Source organism: Balaenoptera acutorostrata, chromosome 5 (genome assembly GCF_949987535.1).
Source record: "Balaenoptera acutorostrata chromosome 5, mBalAcu1.1, whole genome shotgun sequence".
Classification (NCBI taxonomy): Eukaryota; Metazoa; Chordata; class Mammalia; order Artiodactyla; family Balaenopteridae; genus Balaenoptera; species Balaenoptera acutorostrata.
The window spans coordinates 117451473-117478673 of record NC_080068.1 but is presented as its reverse complement, the minus strand read 5'-3'; the positions used below and the strand labels follow the sequence as shown (position 1 = coordinate 117478673).

The following is a 27201-nucleotide window of genomic DNA, read 5'->3' as shown; positions in this document are numbered from 1 at the left end:
CTTCATTAACCTCTTCACTGAACATTTTCTTCGGAGTTTTGCTGAATTTTGACTTGGCTCCTGAAAACACAGCTTTCCCTGGAGCCCTTCAAATGAAGGATTTATTTTTACTTTTTCCTCTCGTACTCTAAGTATCATATATGCCTGGAGTTTGAGGTAGCGGCCTCTCTGCTATCTGTTCCTACTTCCAAACTATCACTCCTCTTTCCCCCTTCAAAACTTTCATGTCTTTTGAAACGTACAATCTCATACTTTGTCACCCTGTATCCCTGCTTGTTAGACCATGTATGGACCTCTGAGTAATTGTTCTTTGCTTATTTATATCTTTCCTGTCATCGTGGTTATCTACTTCAAAATCCAACTAGATGATCCAACTAACACCTTAGCCTCTACATTCTTTTCTTTCCTTGGCTCCAATAATCTTTTCCTCCATCCTTTCTCTAGGACCACTCACATGTCATACCTAGACCTTGTCATCACCCCAAACTGTACCATATCTGAATTTCAGTTTTAAACTACTTATTCTATCATCCTCTATTCTTTTAGTCTATTCACTCTAGTACTCCATTCATGCAATTCACCAGCTCATCAAGACCACCAGTTCATTGACCCTATAACTTACTTTTATTCATCCTAATCCCATGTCTTCACATGTCACTCTAGCCAGCTTGTTTTCATGATTTTGCCCTATAACTACTTCCCAACAAATGTCCTTAACTCCCTTTTCCCTTTCTCCCTCAAGCATTCTTTCCTAACAAAAACTAAACTCTGGTCAAATCCAACTATCTATTAATCTGTTCCTGCATGCAAGTGGCTGAATACGCCTAGAGAATATTATGTAGTTATGCTTATTGGCATCACCCATGAATGGCATCTTGCCAAAGACAATGGCTAAGTCAGTGTCTTCATTTGTTACTTTCTCCTCAAATATTTTTTTCTCTAAGTATATTACTTATACTGTGTGTGATAACCTTGAGTGTGTTTGTGTTTAAAACCATCATAAGGGAATTCCCTGGCAATCCAGTGGTTAGAACTCCTTGCTTCCACTGCAGGGGGCATGGTTCGATCCCTGGTCGGGGAGCTAAAATCCTGCATGCCGCACAGGGGAAAAAAAAACCTTTAAAAAAAAAATTCATAAGTGCATTTTTACATAGAATTCCCTCTAGGTAATATTCCATGGGTCAGTGGCATGATCTCTCATCATCTCCTTTTCAGCTCTTAAGAAAGTATCAAAAATACAGGATTTCCTCATCACTAGCTGGACAAAGAAATTTAGTTGCCAGAAATTGCTACAAAACACATAAGTAGTACATCAGGCCTTTATTTTCTGTTGTATTTTGCTTTGTTTCGTAACTTAAAGCCATTAAGAACCTATGGCAAGATCAGCCTTTAAATATCTAGACATTTAACAGTGTAGTTTACTGTATTTTTCTCCCCCTGGCCCCCCATACAAGATTTTAGACCATGTGCAATTTCCCAACTTCCAATTATCAGATATTTTTTCATGACATTTAACTTCCTACTGTCAGATATTTTTAAATGCCCTGGCCTCGGTTTTCCCAAAGCTCATGAAGAATGCATCCTCATCTGGGACCATTGCTTTGTCCTAGATCTTGAACTCAGTAAGCTCCAAACTCTGAGTCTTTATAGAATTCATCTGCTTTAGGAAAGCTCCTTTGTATCTACCATAGCCTTCACTGAATGGTTTTTATTTTAGGGCGGTGGGGCAAGTGTCTAAGAAGAAAGGGTCTGTTTCCTTATTTGTAAAATGAAAAAAAAAGAATAGAGTGAATATTCTGAGGTTTACGAGATGTTTCAATGAGTTAATATATGTTAATGCCTTAGTAGAGTCCTAGCACGTAGTGAAAATCCAATAAATATCACTTTTATAATTATTATTATTACTTAGATCAATCACTCGACCCCTGGTTTCACATTGCCAAGTACATGCCAATCCCTCCAAGAGAAGAATACTCAAAATTTTTGGGGGGGGGGGGTTTGGTTTTCTTTGCTCCTTTGCCATCTTTTGCTTTTCTTCTCTCCAGATGTTCTCCTTCAGTCTTCTATGAGATTCTCTTCCCAGTAGGTATTCTAATGTCCTCTCCCTATTATTAATTCCAATACTTCACTTCAATTACATTACATTCCAATTTCACTAGGATTCTCTGGGAAATTTATCAAATAACAATTGTAAAATTGTTGTACAACTTTACAATAATTGTAATTGTAAAATAACCTAATACTACAATTCTTTAGAAGTAAAGATTCCAACAAATATTAAAATTAACTTTAATTATAACATTTATTCAGCACATGAGATCCACAGAGTCAGTGTGTCTACTTCCCTTTTCAAAATTTACCAGAAGCCCTTAACGAAATGTCCATCAGTACTATTAGATTACAGGGATTGCAAATTTTAAGCCCTCTAGTGGTCAACGCCATGTTGTTCAATCTCTAAGACAGTATTCTTCAAAGATAAAAAATTACTGTAACTTATAAAAATATTTCCACCAAAAGTTGACAGGTCATTATCTATGTCCCCTAAACAAAGTACTATGTTTGAATAATTCACTACATCAAAAAAGTTGTTGAATACTAATGTTAATTAGTTCTTAAAATCATATATTTATCTTTATTAGAGTAAAAAAAGAATTGAGAAACCAAGATAAATTATCAATATTTCCGGGATTTCCCTGGAGGCACAGTGGTTAAGAATCCGCCTGCCAATGCAGAGGACAGGGGTTCGAGCCCTGGTTGGGGAAGATCCCACATGCCACGGAGCAACTAAGCACGTGCACCACAACTACTGAGCCTGCGCTCTAGAGCCCAGCGCCACAACTACTGAGCCTGCGTTCCACAGCTACCGAAGCCTGTGCATCGGTTGCTTTACCACAATGAAGAGTAGCCCCTGCTCGCCACAACTAGGTAAAGCCCGTGCGCAGCAACGAAGACCCAACACAGCCAAAAATAAATAAATAATTATCAATACTTCCTGCCTTGGGTGTGGGTCAAATATTTTAGTGACACAATAAATTTATTTTTTTATCATGGTATATCATATAGGCTTTAGGACCAGATATGATCACTTATTATTTATATGTGTGGCTTACAGAAGCTAATAAATATTTCTGTTTCAGTTTCTCATAAGTTTTTAAAAAATCTAGATCATAATATCTACTCTATAAAAATTATGGAAAGGAAACAAGATTAAAATGTATATTTTGACTAGTATACTGCATGGAACAGAACAGGTGCTCATCAAATCTCTAAAATAATCATGGTAGTGTTACCTTTTTTTTTTTTTTTTTTTTTGGGCTGCATTGGGTCTTTGTTGCTGCGCGCAGGCTTTCTCTAGTTGCGGTGAGCGGGGGCTACTGAGGCTTCTCATTTCAGTGGCTTCTCTTGTTGTGGAGCATGGACTCTAGGCACATGGGCTTCAGTAATTGTGGCTCACGGGCTCAGTAGTTGTGGCTCACAGGCTCAGTAGTTCTGGCACACAGGCTTAGTTGTTCCACGGCATATGGGATCTTCCCGGACCAAGGATCGAACCCATGTCCCCTGCGTTGGCGGGTGGATTCTTAACCACTGCACCACCAGGGAAGCCCCGTTACTTTTGAGTAACAAAGGAAAATTAAGATATTTCTCTAATTTCTTATAAAAATCATACTCTTACTGTAATTACCTGATTAAGTCTAAACCCAAGTACATTTTATGTGGACTTAAGTAATAATTATTCCAACTTTTAGGTTGTAGATGACTTAATAAGACAGTTACCTTCTTTCAGAATTCTATGATTTAAATTTTTAAGTTTAACACACATACCAGTGTGCCACTTTTTAAAAGCAGGACTAAGTCTCAAGGACTAAAGGCAACATTAGATGATTTGTTTTAATTACTAACTATAAGTAATTGCAGTGATTCTATATAATTAATTTAAATAAAAATGAGAAGTAAAAAGAGATGGGACAATGTTAATATATGGAAATATCATCTGACTTTTCTCAACTCTAAAAAAGTAAATTAGCTTTCTGATGAAATTATGTGCTATTTTGTTAGTTATATTTTACTTATAAAATATCCTTGCTCCATTGTATGACTGAGTACATGTAAATACTATAAAAATAATACAAGATAGCCTTCATTCATTTTCTTCCCCCAAAGAGAACACAAACATTTTTACTCATGGGGACCAGGTGACCATTTATCATACTCCACTGTAAAGCCACCAGGTCAAGTTTTAGTATCCTTCACGTGTAAGACTAGACATCTGTTTCTATTTTCTTAACTCCTTCCCTCTGCCAAAATTAGATCTAAAAATGTCTAAAAATAATTCTCTAGGGTTCTACTTATAATAAAAAGGAAGTAAGATTGCCATTGCCAGATAAAATGAAGGTTACCCAGGTCAATTTGTTTCAGATAAGCAATGAATGATTATCTAGTGTATATCCCATGCAATAATTTTTAGTATATCTATGTCCCAAATATTACATGGGGCATACTTATTATGTATTTTTCATTATTTATCTGAAATTCATACATGGGGCATACTTATTCATTATTTATTATTTATATGAAATTAAAATTTAACTGGTGCCCTGTATTTTTATTTGCTGAATCTGGTAACCATAAGAGGAAGACAAAATTTATTTTGGAGAAAGTATACAGAACAAGTATTTCAACAACCACACCTTATATTTTAATTGAAGAATCAATGGATCTCCAGTCCCCTAAAAATGCAAAGCCAACCCATAAAGAATTTTATGTATATGGAGAGAAGAAAAGAACTAGCTCTTCCTCCAAATCTAGATAGTTTCTACTGCTCCTGGCATACTTTCCATTCTGATATACATCTCATAAGTAGTTGACTCTTAGGAAATCTCTAAGAGTTAGAGGGTAGTGGGCAGTCTGAGTTATAAAAATTTAGAGGCGTTGTGAATAAATGCCCTATCCACCAAAGACTAACAAATTCAGTTTTAAAAAATATATCCTTACCTTCTGAATCACAGCTAATTGAACCAGAATTGGGTACCACATTCAATCAAAATCTCTTTACTAGGGATTTGTAGTTTGAACCATATTCATTTTCTTTGTGTGACTGGACCTGAAATATGCAAAACCACAGCATTTGATGGGGTCTCCACTTACTCATATGCTGCCTTTTAGAAACTAGAAGTCACCCTTTCTAGGACAATTCAACCATGAGGGTTCACAGCCTGGCTGGCAGAGCTAGATTGTATTTTAGGCTGCATCAAAGGCTGGACACCCTCGTGCAGTTGGCAACTTGTACAAACTTATGGGATTGCCTTGCCACTTTATGCTATGCAAAGTAAAAACTACAGCACAGAAAGAGGTGTAAATGAAAGATAGAGTAAGAAAATACTGCTAGCTCTTTTTTTTTTTTTTTCTAATAAATTTATTTATTTTTGGCTTCGTTGGGTCTTCATTGCTGCACGAGGGCTTTCTCTAGTTGCGGTGAGCGGGGGCTACTCTTTGTTGCGGTGCACGGGCTTCTCATTGAGGTGGCTTCCCTTGTTGCGGAGCACGGGCTCTAGGCGTGCAGGCTTCAGTAGTTGCAGCTCGCGGGCTCAGTAGTTGTGGCTCGTGGGCTCTAGAGCACAGGCTTAGTAGTTGTGGTGCACGGGCTTAGTTGCTCCGCGGCATGTGGGATCTTCCCGGACCAGGGCTCGAACCCGTGTGCCCTGCATTGGCAGGCGGATTCTCAACCAATGCACCACCAAGGAAGCCCTACTGCTAGCTCTTTGATGTTTTTCCATTTCTAAATTCCAAACCTCTCTGAGAGAAAAGTTTCTTTCTCTTGTGTTTTGTAAAATATTCTTGAATTTTTATAATAAATTCTTCCATTTTGCTTAAGGTAATTCAAGCTCATTCTTGCCACTTGAAAGCAGAAAATTGTAATTAGTTACATAAATACTGGTTTTAAAGTAATGTCTTAGGAATCACTGGCAGATTCTACAAAATTCTGGCAATGATCTATATTCAATTGACATTTGAATACACCAACATGCCTTCCTTTTATTTCTGGATTGATCTTGGCTTCAGAGGCTGATGAATTCTTCAGTGAACAAAAAGGATTGCCTTCAGTTGTATCCAGAATTAATTTAATTTCCATTCACTTCCTATGCATAATGAGTTCCTCAGGCTGGACTATAAACTGTGTTGTTTGACATAAAATGCCTTTTCCTTCACTGGAACAATTTGTAAATATAGAATTGGAGAGGTGGTAAAGAAGGAATCAAAAGTTATATAAAAACAGCGTAATGACGTGAAGGCAAAAAAAGAAACAGGAATAAATAAGAACAAGAATGGAACCACTTGGGACCTCTCTGGGAAGTAGCTTATAGCTCATCAGCTTTTTGTTTTGTTCTGTTTTTATGAGGGTGGAGAAAAGCTCTGCTTTTTCATAAACTGTAGCATCTTGGGTCTTCACAGAGCCATTTTCATAGACATGTTTACTTTCCTTCCAGGTGGCCAAATAGGGAGTTATTTTTTTGCTGTCTTTCTGTCATATTATGTGAGAGGCAAACTCACTCTAGCACACGGTTCATTACAGACATCTTTTGTATAATCATGTGTTGACAAGCATCCATTTCACACAACATCCAGGGGATGTCCCCACCATTATTTGTTGTGAGGTAGATAGTTTTCCTTCTTACAGTGACAATCACAGTTCGGGTTAAATAAATACTTGGCCATTAGAGAAATTACTATTTCTTCAATCTGAGCTAAGAAATTTAGGATAGGTTAAAGTCCCAATAACTATTTTCTTGTACTTCTACTTAATCTCATTGTATATCAATAAGAATCCTGAGAGTAAGTGTCTTAACTTCACTGGATTGACTTTAAATTTTTTTCTGATATATAGTCACATATAAAACAAAATTTTATTTTTTATTCAGTGATTATCTGATTTCTGCATCTTTGTAGTATCATATATTAAATTCTTAGAACAGGCTTTGGAATCCATGAGACCTAGATCAAATGACAGCTCTATTTGCCTTCTAAGGTGTGACCTTATGAAAGCAAACATCCTGTTAATTGAATCTTGTTTGCCCAAAAGTACACTAGGTATAATAAGCCTTACTTTTTATGATTGTTGAAAGGATTAAAAACAACATCTGTAAAGTGGTTAGCAAAGTGTTTGGCACATTGTAGATGCTAAATAAATAATAGTTATTATGGGAGGAATGCAGATGAGTCTGAAAATTTATTTTAGGGTCTCATTTTTTAACATGTCCTCATTTTTAATATAGAATATGACTAATGGAAATCATAGAAGACTGGGGAAATGGGCTTGGAGGAGAAGGCTCAGTGGGTGAAACAGTCAGGAGCCCATTGCACAAAGACAATAGACTCCCTCTATGATGATGGCATATAAGTGGGAAGGAATAAATCCTAACGGGTATTTTTAAAACAGATATTTTTAGTATAGAATCTACAGGATGTGATAATGTTGGAAATGGGGAATATAAAGAAAAAAATCAAACATTACTCCAAGGATTGATTTTGAATAAGTGGGGAAATGGTACCATTAACATAAATTGAGACTTTGGAAAGGATGTACTTTGGCATCAAAGCATGAAGTGGGATATAAAAATAAGCATCTCTGAAGAGCTACGGGGCTGGGGATCATGATGTGGGAGTTACCTACATGAAGGTAAGAGACAAGGTCTTTGGCAGTGTTATACACTCCAAAGTAGTGGCAAAGGCCTTCGTTTAAACAAAAAGGAAGAAGAACAGGCAGAAAAATGAATAATGAGCAGTGAGAAAACCAGGAGAACTGGAATTGAATAAGTCAAAGAATGACAGTTTTTTTTTTTTTTTTTTTTAAAGTTTTTACTTGATTTTATTTATTTATTTATTTATTTATTTTTGGCTGTGTTGGGTCTTCGGTTCGTGCGAGGGCTTTCTCCAGTTGCGGCAAGCGGGGGCCACTCTTCATCGCGGTGCGCGGGCCTTTCTCTATCGCGGCCCCTCCCGTCGCGGGGCACAGGCTCCAGACGCGCAGGCTCAGCAATTGTGGCTCACGGGCCCAGCTGCTCCGTGGCATGTGGGATCTTCCCAGACCAGGGCTCGAACCCGTGTCCCCTGCATTAGCAGGCAGATTCTCAACCACTGCGCCACCAGGGAAGCCCCAGAATGACAGTTTTAAGAAAATCTACATGATTGGTTATGTATATTTCTACAGATTGCCATGAAGATGATGTTTGGGTCAAGTTGCCTGGATTTAGTCATTGGGAGTCCTTGGTTATTAGTAGGATCCTCAGAGCAGTAGAGGGACAGAAGCCAGATTGCACAGACTTCAACAGGTGGCAGTGGTAGCTATTGATAGAACACACGTGAGTATGAATCCTTCCTTACATTTCAGGGGATCACCTGGAATCTGTCTTTGCCAGACTGTTGGAAGAGCCTGGATTGAAGTTCGGGAAGTAGACCTTGGGAATATGCTAAAAAATGAGATGGGCTGAACATTAAGGAAAAGTGTTTCCCTCTAGTCACTGGAATATCTAGTAAAGACTTAGGATTTTATCATTAACTTCTCCCCCTTAACACTGAGTCAGATTTTGCAGATAGATCCTAACCTGGATTAGCCCTAAGATGAAATAAGAAACTAAGTTGAGGAATAAGGGTACCAGAGCCAGGGAGAAGCAAAAACTGAAGACGAGGGCTGCGAGAGAGAGAGGAAGGATGGGCTCAGCCAAAATTCTGAGGCTACATGAGCAGTATGTTTAGAAAATGAGTCACCTAGTTCTCTGGAAAAGCAGCTGTTGACTGGTTAATACTATTTGACACTTGGGGATTAGTGTGGTTAATTAGAGAAGTAGGAAATTCAGCTGGTTTTCCCCTGAAGCCAAGCGACTTCTGTAGTCCGTTTGTTCATTCACACTGTTCCTCCCCTTAAAGAGCAGCCAGTCTTAAGGAGGTAAATATTTTCAGAGTTATCCATTTGAAAAATATAAAGTATATCTATGAGTGTCTAGCTGTGGTGTGTAAAATGAATAAAAATATGGAAGATAACATACAGTGATTTAAAAATACAGGCCCTGGGGCTCAGCTTATCTGGGTTTGATTCCTTACCTTGTCACTCCCTTTGGACACACAGGTCCATTCCTGTTTCCTTGTTTGTAAGATGAAGGTAATAGAAAACTATCTCAGAGGGTTGTGGGTCATAGTAAGTACTCAATAAATGTTACCTATTAGTATCCGATACTCTGGAGAGTAACTCCAACTGGCCCTTGTTTCTAGTGAGAAATAAAGTTATTTAAACACTTAGTGCCCCAGTTTTCTCATTCATAAGATGAAAAGTATCATGTATCTTACATGGTTACTGTGAAACTATGCCATGAAAAGAGTAGTTATTATATTCCTCCATCCTATTTCCCCATCACCAAACAAGGAAACTTTAAGGAAGAAACCGCAGAGTTTATAAATTCTAAACTTTTTTGATTTTGAAGTACATATTCCAATTCCCCAATATACGCAAATTCAAAAGTTTTATTTCTTCATAGCATTCATTGTTTTTATTACACAAGTAGAATGTGTTCAGTGAGGAAAAATTTGAAAATACTGGGAAAAAATTCATTCATATTCTTACCCCTAAAGATAAAACGATAAGCACAGTTAAAATTTAGGAGGTTGTCCTTTGAGAATTTCATCTCTCTCTATCTACCTATCCATCCATCCAAACAACCAAACATATCAAACTGGGATTAAACTAAATTTAACTAAACTGGGATTAAAGTAAACTCTATAGTAACTTGAATTTTTAGTTAACATGGTGTGACATTTTTCAACGCCAGTACTTTGCTACAGTGTAATTTAATGCAATAATAGCTTCATATATTTCATTGTATGACTATGCCAGTGTTTGTGAAACTACTTCCTGTGTTTACCTTGTTGAGCTCCTCAAAATATCTTCAATCTTTTAATAAAGCACTCTCAACTCATTACAATAGGGAGAACACCACGTTGACCGGGTCTTGGCAGTGTTTCAGAAAGAGGTCGTCAGAGGTGAGATATTTATAGGGTTTGGGGTCTGGCCTGAAGAAGTTTAAGGAGTCTTTCAAGAAGGGAAATGGAGAACTGGGCAAAGTTTAAAATTGGTGGATACTGTGAAGTTAGTCTTGACAACTAAACTGATGAGCAAATTATTTGGCCAGAGGAGCAGATTATTGTCTCTAACAGTTTGATCTGAAGAGATTTCCTGAAGCAAACAGTAAAGTTATTTACTGATTTATAGTGCTATGTTACCTAGGCAGAGTTTTCCTAAAAACAAAAAATAAAATCTAAGTCATGTTGACATCAATAGTCTACATACAGTTTTATCTAATTCATATTAACACAGATGGTCTTAATTATCAATGTGTTTTTTATTATTTTAATATTAGTTTTCCCAAATATATTTTAAATATTTATTTATTTCTATTTTCACCAACACCTCCGTCTAAATCCAAGCCATCACTTTCCTTTACCTTGCCTTTTATTTTTATTTTTTTAAAATTTATTTATTTATTTTTGGCTGTGTTGGGTCTTCGTTTCTGTGCGAGGGCTTTCTCTAGTTGCGGCGAGCGGGGGCCACTCTTCATCGCGGTGCTCGGGCCTCTCACTATCGTGGCCTCTCTTGTTGCGGAGCACAGGCTCCAGACGCGCAGGCTCAGTAGTTGCAGCTCACGGGCCTAGTTGCTCCGCGGCACGTGGGATCTTCCCAGATGAGGGCTCGAACCTGTGTCCCCTGCATTGGCAGGCAGATTCTCAACCACAGCGCCACCAGGGAAGCCCTACCTTGCCTTTTAAGCTGATCTTTTTTTTTTTTTTTTTTTTTTTTTTAATACTTTATTTATTTTATTTATTTATTTATTTATGACTGTGTTGGGTCTCTTAGTTTTCGTGTGTGGGCTTTCTCTAGTTGCGGCAAGTGGGGGCCACTCTTCATCGCGGTGCGGGGGCCGCTCTTCATCGCGGTAAGCTGATCTTTTTATACTGCTAACACTCATCTTCCACAAGGCAGCCAGAATGAACTTTATGACAAGAACATCACATCCATTCTTAAACCCTTTCAGTTTTTCCATACTGCTCTTCATATAGTTTTAAGTTCCCCATGAGAGCCTCTCTGATCCACTCCTACAGCCTTATTCTATTCACTGCACCCTAATCCAGTGGACCTTTTTTGGTGCCTTGAATTTGCCGTGTTCCATCTACTAGAACGCTTTCCCCTGTACTTTCTTTTATCTAGTTAATTCCTACTTATCCTTCAGATCTCATTTTGCTCATCCTTCTCCTACCCACCAAGACAAACATTATACATTCTCATAGCTCCCTATATTCTTCCTTCATATTATTTAATTTTTTTATGAATAATTGATTTAACGCCTATCTCCCCCACTCAAAAGTAAGCCCTATAAAATTAGGGACATTATTTATTTTGTTCTACATTACATCCTCTGCGTCCCTGGCCTAATACAGAAACACACGATTTATACAATAAGTGTTGCAAAATCGATGGCATAATTCTTCACATTTAAGCTGCAGGAGTGCTTCGTTTTGTTTTCTATGTACTTTGATAACTCACCCAGCTTAATTGCCTCTACCTTCAAAAACACCTTTTCACTCTTAATTTGAGGGCACATCTTCTTTGTTAGATGAACCAAATAATTGTGAAAAGAAGTGTTGCTCACAAATAAGCTACTAATTGAAGCTCTTTTTTTTTCTTCACAGATATAATAGAAAAGCATTAAAAATGGGAGATTTTAGGGGCTTCCCTGGTGGCGCAGTGGTTAAGAATCTGCCTGCCAATGCAGGGGACACGGGTTCGAGCCCTGGTCTGGGAAGATCCCACATGCCGCGGAGCGGCTGGGCCCGTGAGCCACAACTACTGAGCCTGCGCGTCTGGAGCCCGTGCTCTGCAACAAGAGAGGCCGCGACAGTGAGAGGCCCGCGCACCGCGATGAAGAGTGGCCCCCGCTCGCCGCAACTAGAGAAAGCCCTCGCACAGAAACGAAGACCCAACACAGCCAAAAATAAATAAATTAATTAATTAATTTAAAAAAAAATGGGAGGTTTTAGAGAGAAATGTTCTTTGTAGGGGTATTGCTATAGCTTCCAGAAATTCTAAAAATCTGTCCTATTGAAGGAAAACTGTATTTGTGTGTGTGTAGTAGGAAGTGAGAATGGTAAACTGATTCTTTTATTTAATTTTTTAACTTGAACAATATAGCTATGTGTTCTGATTGGAGTTGGGCCATTCTAGAACAGCTAACTCTCAATTACCACACTAATGGAAACAGGCATGATGTGGAAAAACAAAATATGGTCATAACCCAAATCACTTATTTCCATTCATTCATTCATTGTAATTTTATTCATAAGCTTTGAGTTATAGTAATACTTTATATTTGTGCAGTACTTTTGATTTTAAGAGTTTTTTTACATACTTTGTTTTAGATAGGGGAGACTAACCTACAGAAAAAGACAGGACCCTCAAAATTCAGTTCCCTTAAGAACAGGAAGTTTATTTCTTTGGTCAATAGCAGGGTTCTGGGTTAGCAGTAGCTCAGCTCTTATGAAGGCTTTCAGGGACCCAGGCTGACACTGGCTCTGCCATCTTCAACGAGATACTTACAGGACTGCCCTAGGAATTACTGTCGCAGTCATTTAGGAAACATGAAAAACATTAATGAGCATGCACAGGGGCTGGAATCTCGAGTGGTACACATCACTTCTGCTCACGTATCTTTGCCAAGAACATAATCTGGAGGCAGGGAACTCTGGTAAATGTATTCTGCCTATGTGTACAGCTCCACCCCTATTTCGGTAGAAGGAGGATAGTACAGATTTTGGTGGGTAGGTTTAGTCACATGGATTATCTCATTGGGCAAATAGATTTTTAAAACCTCTTCTCTTTCTGCTTCTTGAAAGAATAGGGACTTCCCTGGTGTCACAGTGGTTAAGAATCTGCGTGTCAATGCAGGGGACACGGGTTCGAGCCCTGGTCCGGGAGGATCCCACATATCACAGAACAACTGAGCCCGGGTGCCATTACTACTGAGCCTGCGCTCTAGAGACCACGAGCCACAACTACTGAAGCCCACCTGCTTAGAGCCCATGCTCCACAACAAGAGAAGCCACCGCAATGAGAACCCTGCGCACCGCAACAAAGAGTAGCCCCCACTCGCCACAACTAGAGAAAAGCCTGAGCAGCAACGAAGACCCAACACAGCCAAAAATAAATTAAAAAAAAAAAGAGAGAATAAATGAGCATGGCAACCAACTTCTGCAAAGCAAATAAGCAGAGAGATAAGAAATATCAGAGGCCTTGATGATTTAGGAAATGAATAAGTAGTATCTGAATAATAAATTATAATAAATAATAATAAATTAACCGGACCTGTCATGCAAATAGGACAGAAGTTACTATAATTATACAGGATTGGTGATAATAAATTGAGTAAGAAAGTACATTTCAAAATCTATTCTGAGTCCAGTTTGCCTTGTCTACCCGATACATAGCGTATAGGAAATCCTTAGCATTGGCCACTACATGATGAAAACAGAAATTTCAACTTTTTGCAAAGGTAATTTATTGAAGTTTAAACCATTGATTTTTTTAAAAAGTTAAGTTTTGAAAATGAAGAGTGTTGGAGTAGACGCTGCCTTCCTCTGAAGTTACATGAATCAAGACAAGAGTGTCGACTTAAAAAAACCCACCCAACCTAAGAGTTGTGAGTTTAAGTTTTATTCAGGGTCTTACCACAGACTGTAGCCCAGGAGATAGCTCTGAGGAACCACTCCAAAGAAGCAGGGGAGGAACTAGTATATATGTCAAGTTTTGGGGTATGATATACATGTAATTGAGCATATATCTTGGTAAAAGATTAGTGCTAATTACAAAACTGATATGTCAAGTTAATGATTTTAGTACTTTTCTACGTATGAGAAGATGCAACAAGGGAGAAACATTTTCTGGATCGCAATAGACTAGTAAGACAGATGATCCAGAGAATTTTTAGGTTTTTAACAGGGCCTAATGCAGATATAGCACATGAATGGCCTACCAATGAAATCCTTGCCTGATGTAGGAATGAGCCTTCCCAGAGCCACTGGACAAATCAGTCACTAAATACCTCCCAAACCTTGGTTGACTTTATGATCAAAAGGAGGCAAAGGGGATTGTGAACAAAAAAAGAACAAAGAGCCTTGCTCATCATTCAGTTATGCAAGGCTTAAATCACAACCCACTGCAGTGGCCTACTGACAACGCCCCCTGAAAGGAATTCAGGATGAAAAACAGAATGAGGTGCTCTGTGCTTTAGATAAACAGGCCACTAGGTAGTTAGATGTTTATCAGGAAGAATTTCAATGACCTCAGATTAATGCAGTTAGGAGATTGTTTCATCAAACTGGTTAAGAGATGATGATAGTTTGGTCTAGAATGCCAGGGATGAGAAATGAAGTGAAGTGGATAGATAATTCTAGAAATGTTTAGGAATCATGGCGTAGCATGGGGACAAGAGAGATGAGTCCATGAAACTAACCAAGTCCAAACCAGGAAATGCGTGGTAGGGTATATGAAAGATTTGGGGCTTTTTTTTTTTTTTAAAGGATATGTGATGAACTAATAATGGTATCTACACTGAGGAGAGACACATTAGATTTCTTTAGTGTAAGTTCAGTAAAGAAGGGTGACCTAATGCCTTAATATAAGTGAGAAAAGCTGATGGCTTAAAAGAAGGCATTTGCAGTGGGTATGTCATGAGGTGTGTGGACTTGTCATTGGCTGTGGGAGGGAAGGGAGGGGGACCGTTACAGGTGACCCTCAAGTCTTGCTGAGATATGGAGGAGGTGCAGATAGAGAGGGAAGCTGGGAGATTAATTTTTAACATGTTGAATCAGAGGTAGATTCTCTGGGAGGAAACTTCCAATAGGGAGCTGGCAACACAAGTCTGAAGCTCATGGAGAGATGGGAGTTGGAGGTAAAGATTTCAGTCATTAGCATTTTTGATATCTAGCTGACTTGGTTTTTCCCTTCTTCATTCTCTATGTGCCTGAAAGTAAGGAGGGCCTTACTTGACCCCTTGGGAGTTTATATCCCTTCTTTTCCCCCTCCCCCATAGCTGGTGGTCAATGAGTGCCTGGTGAAGGAATGGGGAAGTCCTTGCCTGAAGGGGGACAAAATCTGGGTGTAATTTACCCTCCTGAGCGGCTGGTAGATCAGGCTGTGTTTGGGACTTTGCCTGAAGGCACATGCTGGGTTTTTTGTTTGTGTTTATTTTGTTTTTGCCCTGCTTCTCCACTTCCTTACCCTTCTCTCTGAGAGCGCTGCCACAATAACTGTCTCATCTTGTCTAAGGATCTACACCTGGAGAGGCGAATTTACCACAGAAAATAATCAAGATAATGAGAGTTACTAAGGTGGCCCCGGAAAGGTGTGTAAAATAAGAAAAAGAGTTGCCTAAGACAAAATCCTAAGAGCAACTATTTACCACAAAGATGGAGAAAAACAGCCACCAGGAATGAGCCTGAAGAAAAGAGGAGACAGAAATGTGGGCTGGCAGGTGAGGTGCTGTGAGTAGAGAATGTGGTATCAGACAAGGAAACCAACAGAGAGATTCAGGTCAAGAGTATGAAATGATACAGAGAGGTCAAGTTATGTAAGGAGTGAAAAGGATCCATTAAATATAGCAACAAAGAGGACTCATTACAGCCTATTAAAGATTGGGCATTTTTAATATTTTGGGAGACAAAGACTAATGATAACATATATTCTGTTTTTTTTAAATTAAAGGTATTTTTGAGCACCTGTTAGGGCACAGGCCCTGTGCTAGTGCTGTGGTGAGGGACTCAATGGCAGTTCCTTGCCATGAAGGGGCCAATAGCCTAATTACAGGAGTGATAAGTGTTACAACAGTAGTAAGTGAAAGTCATAACCGGTGCAGAGTGATGCTGAAAGTTCGGCCTCTGTGCACTGGTGCCGAATCAAATCTCAGAGACAGGGTTTTGGGTGAAGTAGAAAAGAATAGCTTTATTGCTTTGCCAGGCAAAGGAGGACACAGCGGCTCCTGCCCCAAACAACTGTGTCCCTGGGACGGGACCTGGGAGGATTTGATGGGGAGTTTTATAGCAACAGTTCAAGGGTGGGGTTGCTGATAAGATTAGGATGTGTGTAGGGCCTGCACTCCTCTAATCTGGTCTCAGGTAATATATATATTTTTAAAATTAATTAATTTATTTATTGGCTGCATTGGGTCTTCATTGCTGTGCACAGGCTTTCTCCAGTTGTGGACAGCAGGGGCTTCTCTTGTTGCAGAGCACAGGCTCTAGGTGCACAGGCTTCAGTAGTTGTGGCACGTGGGCTCAGTAGTTGTGGCGCACACGCTTAGTTGCTCTGCGCCATGTGGGATCTTCCCCCAGGCACGTGGGATCTTCCCGGATCAGGACTCGAACCCGTGTCCCCTGCATTGGCAGGCAGATTATTAACCACTGTGCCACCAGGGAAGTCCCAACAGTTAATTTCTTCATCTGTAAATTTATCTTGCACAAATGGATGGTGTAGCGAATAGATTATCCACTCACTTGTAGACTATTTGTGTCGGGCTCTATGTGGTTAAGTTACTGTACCTTAGGAAGACTACTGAAAAAAGCAACAGCTAGTTGCTTTGTTCTCCTTGCCTCTAAATCTGCAGTGAAGAGTGGCTTACAATACAGACCCTGCTAAAATTCTCACAGAAATATACATACTACTGATGGATTCGGCCTTTGGGGGTGCTATGGAGATAGTCATCTCTTCATTGTTTCTTGTATGTAACTTTGTAGCAAGGGAAATCAATGACTGGGAATAGCTGTTTTAAGTATTAGAAATTTATCCCTTCCTAGTGGGACTACTGAAGTCTTGCAATTTTTATCTACAAGAGTTCTATCTTTTATTCTCATGTTCTATTTGTATGTAGTGATCATTTGCAGTGTCTTCTGTCTCTTTGCTGTTTGTCAGTTAATGCTATCACAAAAAAGGGATGGGATACATTTAGAGCAAGATTTCTTCCTTATCTTGGCACTGACATGATTTCACCTGATTGAAGTCCAGTAGTCTAGGTAGTGATAGGGCTCTGCTTACAACTACTTTTCAAACCAACAGTCGTCCAACCCTAACTTCCTGACCCCTTCCCCTTTGTTTGCTGTTACTGCCTTTCCAGTATTAAAGCGTAAATTTTTAAAGTTGATAAAATTATGAATACTTTGCTTCCGCCTTAGCAAAGTAGAAAGTTAGAAGCTAGAAGCAATACACTGAATGATCTCAATTTTTGTGTGATTAACTAAATCAATTGAGAAACCAAATATGCTACTGTTTAGAAAATTTTTTTTTCATTTTACACATGAAAAATTCACTTTAAGCCACACTTTTCATTTCCTAACATTGACTTGTGTCTTCACAATGAACTCTAGTTATTTAAAACCTTTGGCACTGCCTTTTATTTCGGTGTAAAATTTAGTAAGGCCAATATATCTAAAAAACAGAAATTCCTTCTTCCTTTATGGACTCCAATGACAAGAAAATTAGTACTAGATCCTTTTTGCTTGATGTCAATTATTTGTGTATTTAAAAAATCCATTTCTGTGCATAAACACTTTTAATCATGGGATACTGTGACCATCTTGATTGAAAATGATCACCCTTATAGTAAGATGTCTTAATGGTATGTTAATTATCAACTACCAATTTTAATATGAAAATTGTGATTAATCTAAACCCCCAAATAATCAATTTACCCATTACCAAAATTCATCGGGCAGCTATTACGTGCCAGACACTATTCTAATTGCTAGAAATAGAGCAGTGAACAACACACAATAATTCATGCCCTTGGGGAGCTTGTGTTCTAGTTGGGAAGTATAAACAATTAACAAGAAAAAATGTATAGTACACTATATGGTAATAGGTATTGAGGGGAAAAATAAAGCAGGGAATGGGACTAGAAATCATGTCTGAGAGAGGTGCAGTCATTGATAGAGTGGGCAGGGAAGACCACCACAATAAGGTAATATTTGAGAAAATACTGGAGGGAGGTGAAGAAATGAGATAGGATGATATCTAAGAGATGAACATTCTGGGCGGCAGAGAACAGCAAATGCAAAGTCCCTAAGCAGGAGCATGTGCCAGGAACAACAGAGGCCAGTGTGGCCAGAGGAGGGTGAGCCAGGGCACAAATTGAGGTAAGAAGGCTAATGGAGTAGGGGTAGAGATTCTCTAGGGCCTTATAAGCCAGTTTTAGAATTTTGTTTTTAGTCCAATTGAGATGGGGTGAAGCCTTCAGAAGGTTTTGAGCATAAACATGGTTTGTTCTTACTGAGGTTTTAAGGGGATCATTCTGGCTGTTTGGGCTGAGGTTTGAATGAAGGGAGGCAGGGCAGAAGCAGGAGACCAGGAAGGAGGCAAGAGATGATAATCCATATGGAATTTCAGTGTAACTTTCAAAGGATTACTGTCTTACGGAGTCCAAACATCAGAAATAACTGTCAGTTTTTCTTAAATAAGAGAAATATTTTAATTAGTACAAAATATAGATCAGGGAACGGTGCAAATATAGATTAAGCAGTTTGCTTAAAAAGTACACATTTATTGTCTAATAATAGATCAGTATTAAAACTCAGTTGTTTCCTTTATTGTATCACACAATCATCATAACCACTTACAATTATGGGTAGTTTAAATAACTGAGATAAATACAGTAATTATGTAGGCCTCGTTACTTGAATATTTAAAAAACAATTTTCTTCCCCAGAGTTGTAAAATTCTATATTATCTTTGTTTTAATTTTACTTCTGTTTCATTTTTAGATTCACATAAGAATATTAAATTATTACATTACAACTTGGGACCATGTTGCTAAATATTTAAGATATATATTAAAAATCTTTAGCCGAGACCAAATTATTTTTTTTTCAACTTTCTAGCCCAGTTATTAATATTTAGACACCTTGTTACTTTTCTTCATATAGTTTTTGGTATCTTTTCTTGTACACTACATTTTACACAATATTTGCTTTTTATGGTTAGGAATCAAAATATGTACAAAGTCCAATGTTGTTATAAGCGTTAAAAATTGTGAACACTTTGAGAACTTTGGTAAAAACCTCAGTTATTGGCAGAATAGCATTCCCCAGATAGGAAATAAGGGAATTAGGATTATGTGTGACGGTGCACAAATTCACTAATTAACAGCAGCCTTTGAGAGCAAGAAATAACTCCTTTCAATCTTAGATTCTCTGGACGTCCTATTTACCTTTCATCTTCCAGCTGTGAAATTTTGAATCCCTGATGTAATGCTAACGATGCAAATTAGCAATAGAATTGCAGGTTTTTAAAGTCCCCATGCTGTAAAACAAAAGGCAGTAATTTGGAAAAGACCATTCACAGCTCTTTCGGTTTTGGTCTGCTTCTAAGTTTGCAATTGCATAGTTTATTAAAGACATAGGACTGGAAGGAAGGCCCACGGGTTGTTTTAGCACTCAGCAATTCTCCTATTTTAAATGTAATGGATAGTTTTTTTCTCGTATTTACTGTAAACAATGACAGATATGCTAATGAATAGCACGTGTTCTTGAACTATAAAGTGATTTTTCAGATAGCCATTTACGGAGTATTCTCAGGTGCCACAATCCCACCAGATCTTTGAGCATACAAGCAAAGCACACACGACCTCGCCTTTCCCTTCTTCCTTTTGCAAAGCGAAAGGCACTAGACCTGTTCACGTGATGCGAGTGACGTCAGTCCCTACCAGGTCGCGTGACCGACACCCAACCTTCCCACTACCCCGCCCCCGCCGCCAGAGCAGGAAATCTCGCGAGAAACCGCCTTACTATCAGAACTCACTGAGGTTACAGGGGAGTTGATTCTGTAGGGAAGGTGTGGCCCCGTGGCGGAGTTTTTGCTTTCATTCTGTTAACATTCATGGCCGAAGCAAAGGCCTGTGGGGATTGCCAGAGTCTAAGCAACCCAACCTAGAAAACGGCGGGGGGACGTGGAGAGTGAGGTGGCAGTCATATCAGAAGTGAAACGTGGCACGGCGGGCGTCGTCCCTCGCCGAAGACGCTGCGGGGGAGGGAGGAACCCCCCGCTGGGCGCCTAGGAGCGGGCGGCGTGGCTTCTGGTGGGTGGGCCCGAGCATCACCGGGAGGTGTGGGAGGCTGGGACCCTTCTCTGGAAACAGTCGACTACCCACATCCGGCCCCCGCTGTGTCAACACGGAGCCGCACCCAGATGAAGCGCCTGCACCCCTCGCCCCTCCACCTAGGGCACCAAGGCTCGCGCGCCGGCTGGGGTCGGTCCCTAGAGCCCGGCGCCCCTAACCGGGCTGGGGGCCTCTGCGACCCCCGGCAGCAGCCCTCGGCAGCCCACGAGTTACCCCACATATTCCCGCTAAATCAGCCACACATTTAGTCAGGAGCCTGATTGCGGGTTTAACTAATTTTGACGTCTCGCCTCATTCACCTAAACCCTCTCCCGGCTTCTCCCCCCGCACGTCCTCCACCCACCTGGTCTCTCCCTAGACAGCTCTGCGCGTGTGTGAGACTCGGGGAGGGAGGCAAGGAGGAATCCACGGAGGGACAGTGTTAGAGTCGCTAGCAGGAGGTGTGGGACCAGCAAGAGGAGGCTTCGCGAGGGAGGGGGTGCTGCCAGGCGCCGGGGAGGAGGCGGAGGCCTGGGGACAGCAGACGAGGCTTCGCCAGAGCCCAGCGCTTTTTCTTCCGCCGCGCAGTCTCGGGGCGGCGTGGGCTCGTGGGGAGCGCGAGGCAGCCGAGGTGCCCGCGGTTGGGAGGCCGGCCCTGGCGCACCCCGCGCCCGCGCCTGCTGACAGCTGCAGCTGGGCTCGAGCTGTCCGCTCCCGGCTCCGCGGCCTCCGCCCCCTCGGGCTCCCTCCCCTCCGCCTCTACCCCTCCTGCTCCGGTGCGGATCGTTTCGCAACTGCTCGCCGCTCGCCCCGTGCCCGGCTGTTTTTCCATTTCCCGGTCCCTCTTCTTGAGTACTTTTGCCCCTGCATTTGAGGAGAGGGGCTGGAAAAGGGACGGGTGGAACGACCGGAGGAGAAGAAGGAAGCGAGGCCCGGAGGAGGAGGAGGAGGAGGATCGGCGGACCGCAGGGAGGAGACCCCACGCCACCCTTTCTGGTCATCTCCCCTCCCGCCCCGCCCCTGCGCATACTCCCTCGCCGGCGAGCTACTTTCGGACGAGGAAAGTGAGGGCGGCCCTGGGTGACAGCGCCGCGGGACTAGTCCTGGGGAAGCCGCGCGTCCGCTCGCGTCTTGTCCGCCGCGCTCCCAGCCAGGGGTACAGCCCGGACCGAGGATGGCTTCGACTACAACCTGTACCAGGTTCACGGACGAGTATCAGCTTTTCGAGGAGCTCGGAAAGTAAGCGCCTTTGCCGGGCACCCTCACGTCCCCTTTCCAGCAGAGGGCGGGTCGCGTTCCCCCCGACCTACCGGCCTCCCGCGTGGGGCGAGGGAATTTGGGAGACGGGAGGAGAGGGAGGAGGGGCCCCTGGTGTGTCAGCTCGGAGGAAGGTGCTGTGTTAGTAAGAGGAAGGGACAAAGAAGGGGCAAGACCTTCCACCCCGGCTGTGGCCCATTCCGATAATCCTCAGCCCACCTTCTCCCGCTCCCCCCACCTTTCTGCACCAGAGACTTGGTGGATTTACGATCCCTGCAGTTGTAGCTGTCAACCTGAGAAGTGTGCGAGCGTGTGTGTGTGTATATGGAGAGGAAACAAGAACCCATGTAAAATGCAACATAGATCATGTTTTCTGTAAATAGAGATGCCTTCTGCTTCGCAGGCGTGTCGGCCGTACGACCCACGTACGGATGAGAACTCGCAGCCACAGACGGTGCCATGTTTATTGGTGCCGAAAGTTCAACTTGGCGTAGAGTCTATTTCGCGTCCAGGAGTTGTTCTGTCCAGGAACAGGGCCACCCCAAGGAACTCGAACCCCTGTCCCATATCCACGATTATTCTTTGCACTAGATGACTCGCTCATCATCATCCTTCCTAGGATTTACGTGTACGTCTTCTTATTCTCTGGAAGGATTTATTTAATACAGGCAGCGGAAGAGCCCTTTGGTCACCGGGAGAGAGCTTCCCAAGGGTAGCCCAGCGTTGTATAAAACGACCTCCTACACCTGACTGGCAGAACTATTGTACTTGGTGATGTTAAGGAAGGGGACAGGAGACCTACTGAGAACCTGTGCAAAGAACCTAGAGGCCGAGCCGTGAACGTTAATTTATGTAGCATCAAACCCAAACCCAAATCCTCTGTCGCTAGTTTCGAACATTGCCTAAGAAAGGGGCGGGTTTATGTGTGTGTTGTTGTTTTATACAGTTGAGTTAGAGGACATGTAAATATCTTTTAAATGTAATGAAAATCATATCCTATATATTTATGTTGTCTGCTGTTAAAACATGGAGAATATGTCGGAAGAGCAGCTTAATTCTAATCTCTCCCCTCCCCCAGCCCGAAACAGGGCACAGAGAAATCAACCATAGCAGGATTTGTTAAACCCCACACAAGTGTTCCTAAGATTTATTTTAATGAAAACTATCACCATATTTACTTACTTGGAGCCACATTAATTTTATTTTTTCCTACTGAAATAAATAGGCAGCTCCTCCTCAGCTCTGCTCTTTGCAGGGTTTCTTCTCAGAGCATTTGGTGCTGTGTTAGTGTGAAGTGTAAAATGTTTTCAAGTTTCATGTGCAAACAAGAGCCGTCGTAATTGGCAGTTCTCTTCATTTTGTTGATTAATAATGTGTGCTCCCAGTTAATGAAATCTAATTTTATTCTTCAACATTAAAGAAGGTCTCAGTTTCCAGAAAGAACGGTTCATTTTCTGGATATTACTATATGGTATACTGATATTTGACAGTTCACTAAATTCAATAAAAATGCTCAGATGTGTGTTTTTAATAGAATATCAGAGCTGATTATATTGATGACCTGCTAATTATTGGTTTTCAGGGGGGCATTCTCAGTGGTGAGAAGATGTATGAAAATCCCTACTGGACAAGAATATGCTGCCAAAATTATCAACACCAAAAAGCTTTCTGCTAGGGGTGGGTATATTCAATCACATATATATGTTACTTGTGTATTTGTCATGTTGGTTGTTCGTTCTGTTGTATGTTGGTTCTGTTGTATGTAAATATGTCATTTAGTTATAATTGTAGCCTTAGGTATCATATGACATTTTGTGATTATTTCCTTCCTGAATGCCTCTTGGTCTGTACAGTTTAAAAATAAATGACCAAATACAATTGTTATTTGATAAATTGTTATTAAAATTCTATCTGTGCTGTGAAGTAGTAGCATAAATAACTATTTTAAAGCAAATAAATGTCACTAAGTGCATTTTGCCTTTAGCTCCCCTGTGAAATAACTTTCAGAAAAACCCTGGAATGGAAAAATGTAAGTCTCACAACTGTCATTATTCCCTTTTGCTTTTGAGAGGAAAAATGGGTCATAACTCAGTTGAATCATATATTTCAATTGTAGTTACACTTGAACTTAATTCATCAAGGTATATTTAACAGTAATGGCATTGGGAGGAAAATTTTATGGTTGCTATATTCTAGGAAATTCACCTTGATTTTGATGTTTCTGTGTGCAGACCTTTACTGGATCGTCTGCAGTAAGGCTTCTCACTCATGTAATGTATTTTACACATGCTTTATAACCGCAAAGGTAATTCATACTCATAAAATAGCTGTTGACATAAGCAAAAAACTTGGAGGGGCCTCATTGCATTTTTTATTTTGTTGAACTCATGCAAAAGTACTTATACTGAAAGGGTAAGCATTCCAATTATTGTGAGCACGTGTCTAAGGTGTTTCCATGGGAATTTATGGCTTGATGAAATAAAAATGAAATTAAAATGAACAAAATGCCATAGTGTAAGTCCATTACAGTGACCTGGTTTATTTTAAGTAATGAGAAAAAATTCCATTAGGGTTACTTTTCCTTTAATTTGTCTTCTAAAAAGTATTGCTTTCTAGTATCCTGGTATCATTGTGTCTGTCTCTGCCATGATTTTTTTTTTCTCTTTATTGAAGATTCTACTTTTAACGTGTACTTTAGATTTAGGTTGACATTTCAGTTTATTCATTTAAATGGGATTTTGTTGTGATTTCTTTCACCTGATTTTAATGAGTCGGAGGACGGTCTACCTGTTAAAGTAACCCACACCATAGATTCAGGACATGAGAACTAATGAGAAGCACGTTATGCTCAATTACGTTCCCTTTCCCCACTTCTCTCTCCTCCACAGGAACATTTTTAACGGTAAAGAGTTGCTAGACTGTAAATGACATTTTAGTGTTAAAAAGAAAAAAGAAAAAGAAAAATGAAAAAGTGTAGTCAAATTTTTTTCGGTGCTTATATAATTTCTTCCTGTGTGCTAGGTACTTTTGGCAGGAGTGGGGTATCAGTTCTTTTGGAGGCGTTACAACACCTATCCCATATCTTTCAATGGCTTTAAAGTTTCTCTCAAAATAAATCAGTCATGTGCTTCATTTTTACTAATTTCTTAGTTAGAGTCATCCCTTTTCATCTACCACAGTTCATACTACCTACACCAGAGTGGCAAATACGCTGTCTCTGCTCACATACATTTTATTTTACTTTCTTTTGCCTCGAATGTATGGAAGATAAGTCTTCTCTAGCCTGATGGAGCTCCTTCTCCCGGCTACTCTGCTGATGTCCCTCACCTGCTCATACTCTGCTTTAGAGAACAATCTACTCCAAAGCCACCTTGCCCCTTCTGGATCTAATGATCCTTATTGTTCAAATTACATTTAGGGAAAGTAGTAAGGGTGAAGGGCTAACATGCATGCTTCTTGTTCTCCCTTTGCAATTTTCTTTTCTTGTGACTTTGGGCAAGTTTCTTAACCTACTGAAGAATGAGGTGAAGAAGAAGGTGTGGGAACCAGATGCCCTGGATTTAAATTATGATTCCCCTGCCTATTATTTGTGTGATCTTGGGCAGTTTCCATATTTTCTGTGAGCCTCAGTTTTCTCAGCTGTAAAATCAAATAATAATATAACCCTTTTGTAGGGTTTTTGTGACAAGTAAGTGAATTAATGCAGTATAGAACAGTGCCTGCTATGTAATATGCATTAAGTGAATATTAGCTATTACCTCATTGGGTTGTTGTAAGGATCAAAGGAAATTATTTGTATGACACAACTTGAAAATCATAAATCCAGTGGCAGCCTTGATTTAGCTGTGAGAACCCAGTTTGAATCTTGGTTCTACTATTTAGTGTACTTAGTATGTAGATTTGGTTCGGTCACTTAACTTTCCTTGGTCTCAGGTGATTCTTCAGTAAAATGGGGGAAAAAAATCCCTATACGGTATAACGGGTTGTTTTGAGGATTCAGTGAATTTTATGAGAAATACTTCTTAAAAAGTGCAAAGTGCTGTGTCAATTTTACTTATTACTGCTCACCTATAAAATACTATCGTACTTTTCCTTCAAAATGTTCAATTTATTTTATATTGTCACACCAATTAGAGTTGTTTATAGAATATTTATACCTTTGAATGTATACATTTGTTAAACCTATACTGATAGTAAGCTATAAACTCTTCATGGAAGAATACCATGCTTTCACTTTTTAGTATCACATTCTACAGCCTTGAGGACATAGTAGGAGGGGCTCAGTACAGAGTGACTCGTATCAACACTATTAAATGGTGTGTAAAGGAGTAAGATACCTAGTTCATTCCTAAGAACAAGCAAATACTGGATGTAAAGAAGTCTGTAAGGTAGTATACTAAGAGCACGTGCTTAAAAATATGAATTCTCCTTTCAAAGCACTCCCTTCCCAGAAGATAATGATCCTAAAAAACTTCTTTTGCAGAAAAAAATTTAAAGTAATTTCCCTAAAGGGAAATGTAGAATGAAATGCAAAACAGCATTTTTTCACCTCAAGGTAATGACTTTTTTTTTTCTTTTGGTTGCATATGGCAGTTTTTGTGGATCATGTAATTTTTGTGCAAATTTTTGTTTGTATTATTAGAAATGCCATACCTCTGTAAATCCAAGTTTTAAGCCTATTTGTTTTAAAGACCAAGCAAGTCCTTCAACTCCATTAAATAATGTTCTTTAAGTGTAACATTACAACTGAAAAAGAAAGGCCATTGTCAGTACATCTAAGACCATGAGGGAATTGCCAAAACTTTGGCTACATTCCTGCACAAATTTGCACCTCCAACTATACTGTCACCCATGCATTTTTCTGTGCCTAGATTTTAATGGATTTCCAGCAGACAGTTTCAGTTGCATTTCCTCTCAGCTGTTAGTCACACACAGCATATTTGGGAGACTCAGAGTCTGTTGAAGAATTTCTTTCCTTTTGCGTTAACACGTGCATGCAAAGAGCGTTCATACTCTTTGCATGCACTCTTCATACATTCATACAGTACTGGTCAGATAGATAAGTACATTCATATATAATCTGACTTGTTTTTAAAATAAAAAATGGTGTAGAAATGTTTCAGTCATCTGATATTTTATATGTAATTTCTGTCCTCTAAAAATTTTTTTGTTAGCTAGGAATAGAAGGTGTGCTTAGTAAATGGTGGATAGTGGTAATAGAATTTTCTCATATTATTACCATGAGAAGTAGAAATTATATCATTTTGATAAATTAGGTTAGTACTTAACAAATGCTAATTTGCCCTTCTCTTTCGATATTTTGTCTATTTTGACATTCTTATAACTGTAAGGTACTGTCAGATTATGTAAAGTCCATGAAGGACTGGGATTGCAGTTCAGAATCCAGTGGACTGATGGTTCTGGTGGCAGATGTCTTTGGAAACAGTACATGTGACTTATTTCACATTTTAAAGCCTCCCTGTGGTAAAAGATTTTTTTATGGTACAACTGGCTTCTTGATGTTCATCTCCCAGTGTATTTTTTTGATCATTAGAAACCACTTCTTATTACATAGAGTCTGTGATATACCACAAGTCATTGTTTTGTAAAATATTATAAATTACAATAGAAACTTGAAATAATATATGCTATTACAAGTACATTTTACCTCTATTGCTAAAGTTAGAATGGGGTTTCATTTTATATTTCTGTAAAACTTCAGATATAACGCAAGTAAACTTTGATTTTGCTAGTTTTGTTAATT

General features: G+C 39.9%; 1 protein-coding gene and 1 long non-coding RNA gene across 18 annotated transcripts in view; both read left to right on the top strand.

The window, feature by feature from the left end:
• The first annotated feature begins 9974 nt into the window (after positions 1-9974).
• Positions 9975-19715, top strand: LOC130708282 (uncharacterized). Its single transcript, XR_009008465.1, has 3 exons — positions 9975-10029; positions 11734-13589; positions 15365-19715. It is a non-coding gene; the product is annotated as an uncharacterized LOC130708282 (long non-coding RNA).
• A 1483-nt stretch (positions 19716-21198) lies between these two features.
• The window catches only part of CAMK2D (calcium/calmodulin dependent protein kinase II delta), a 281455-nt gene continuing 275452 nt past the window's right edge, over positions 21199-27201 (top strand). For 3 of the 17 annotated variants that reach the window (XM_057546258.1, XM_057546251.1, XM_028168700.2), the window contains exons 1-2: positions 21204-21419; positions 23020-23114. In XM_057546258.1, the coding sequence (XP_057402241.1) occupies positions 21355-21419; positions 23020-23114 (160 nt within the window). In that variant the 5' untranslated portion in view covers positions 21204-21354. Of the gene's footprint in view, positions 21420-23019; positions 23115-27201 lie in introns of all 17 variants that reach the window. The other 14 variants (XM_057546253.1, XM_057546257.1, XM_007191057.2 and 11 more) reach the window with 7 other exon arrangements.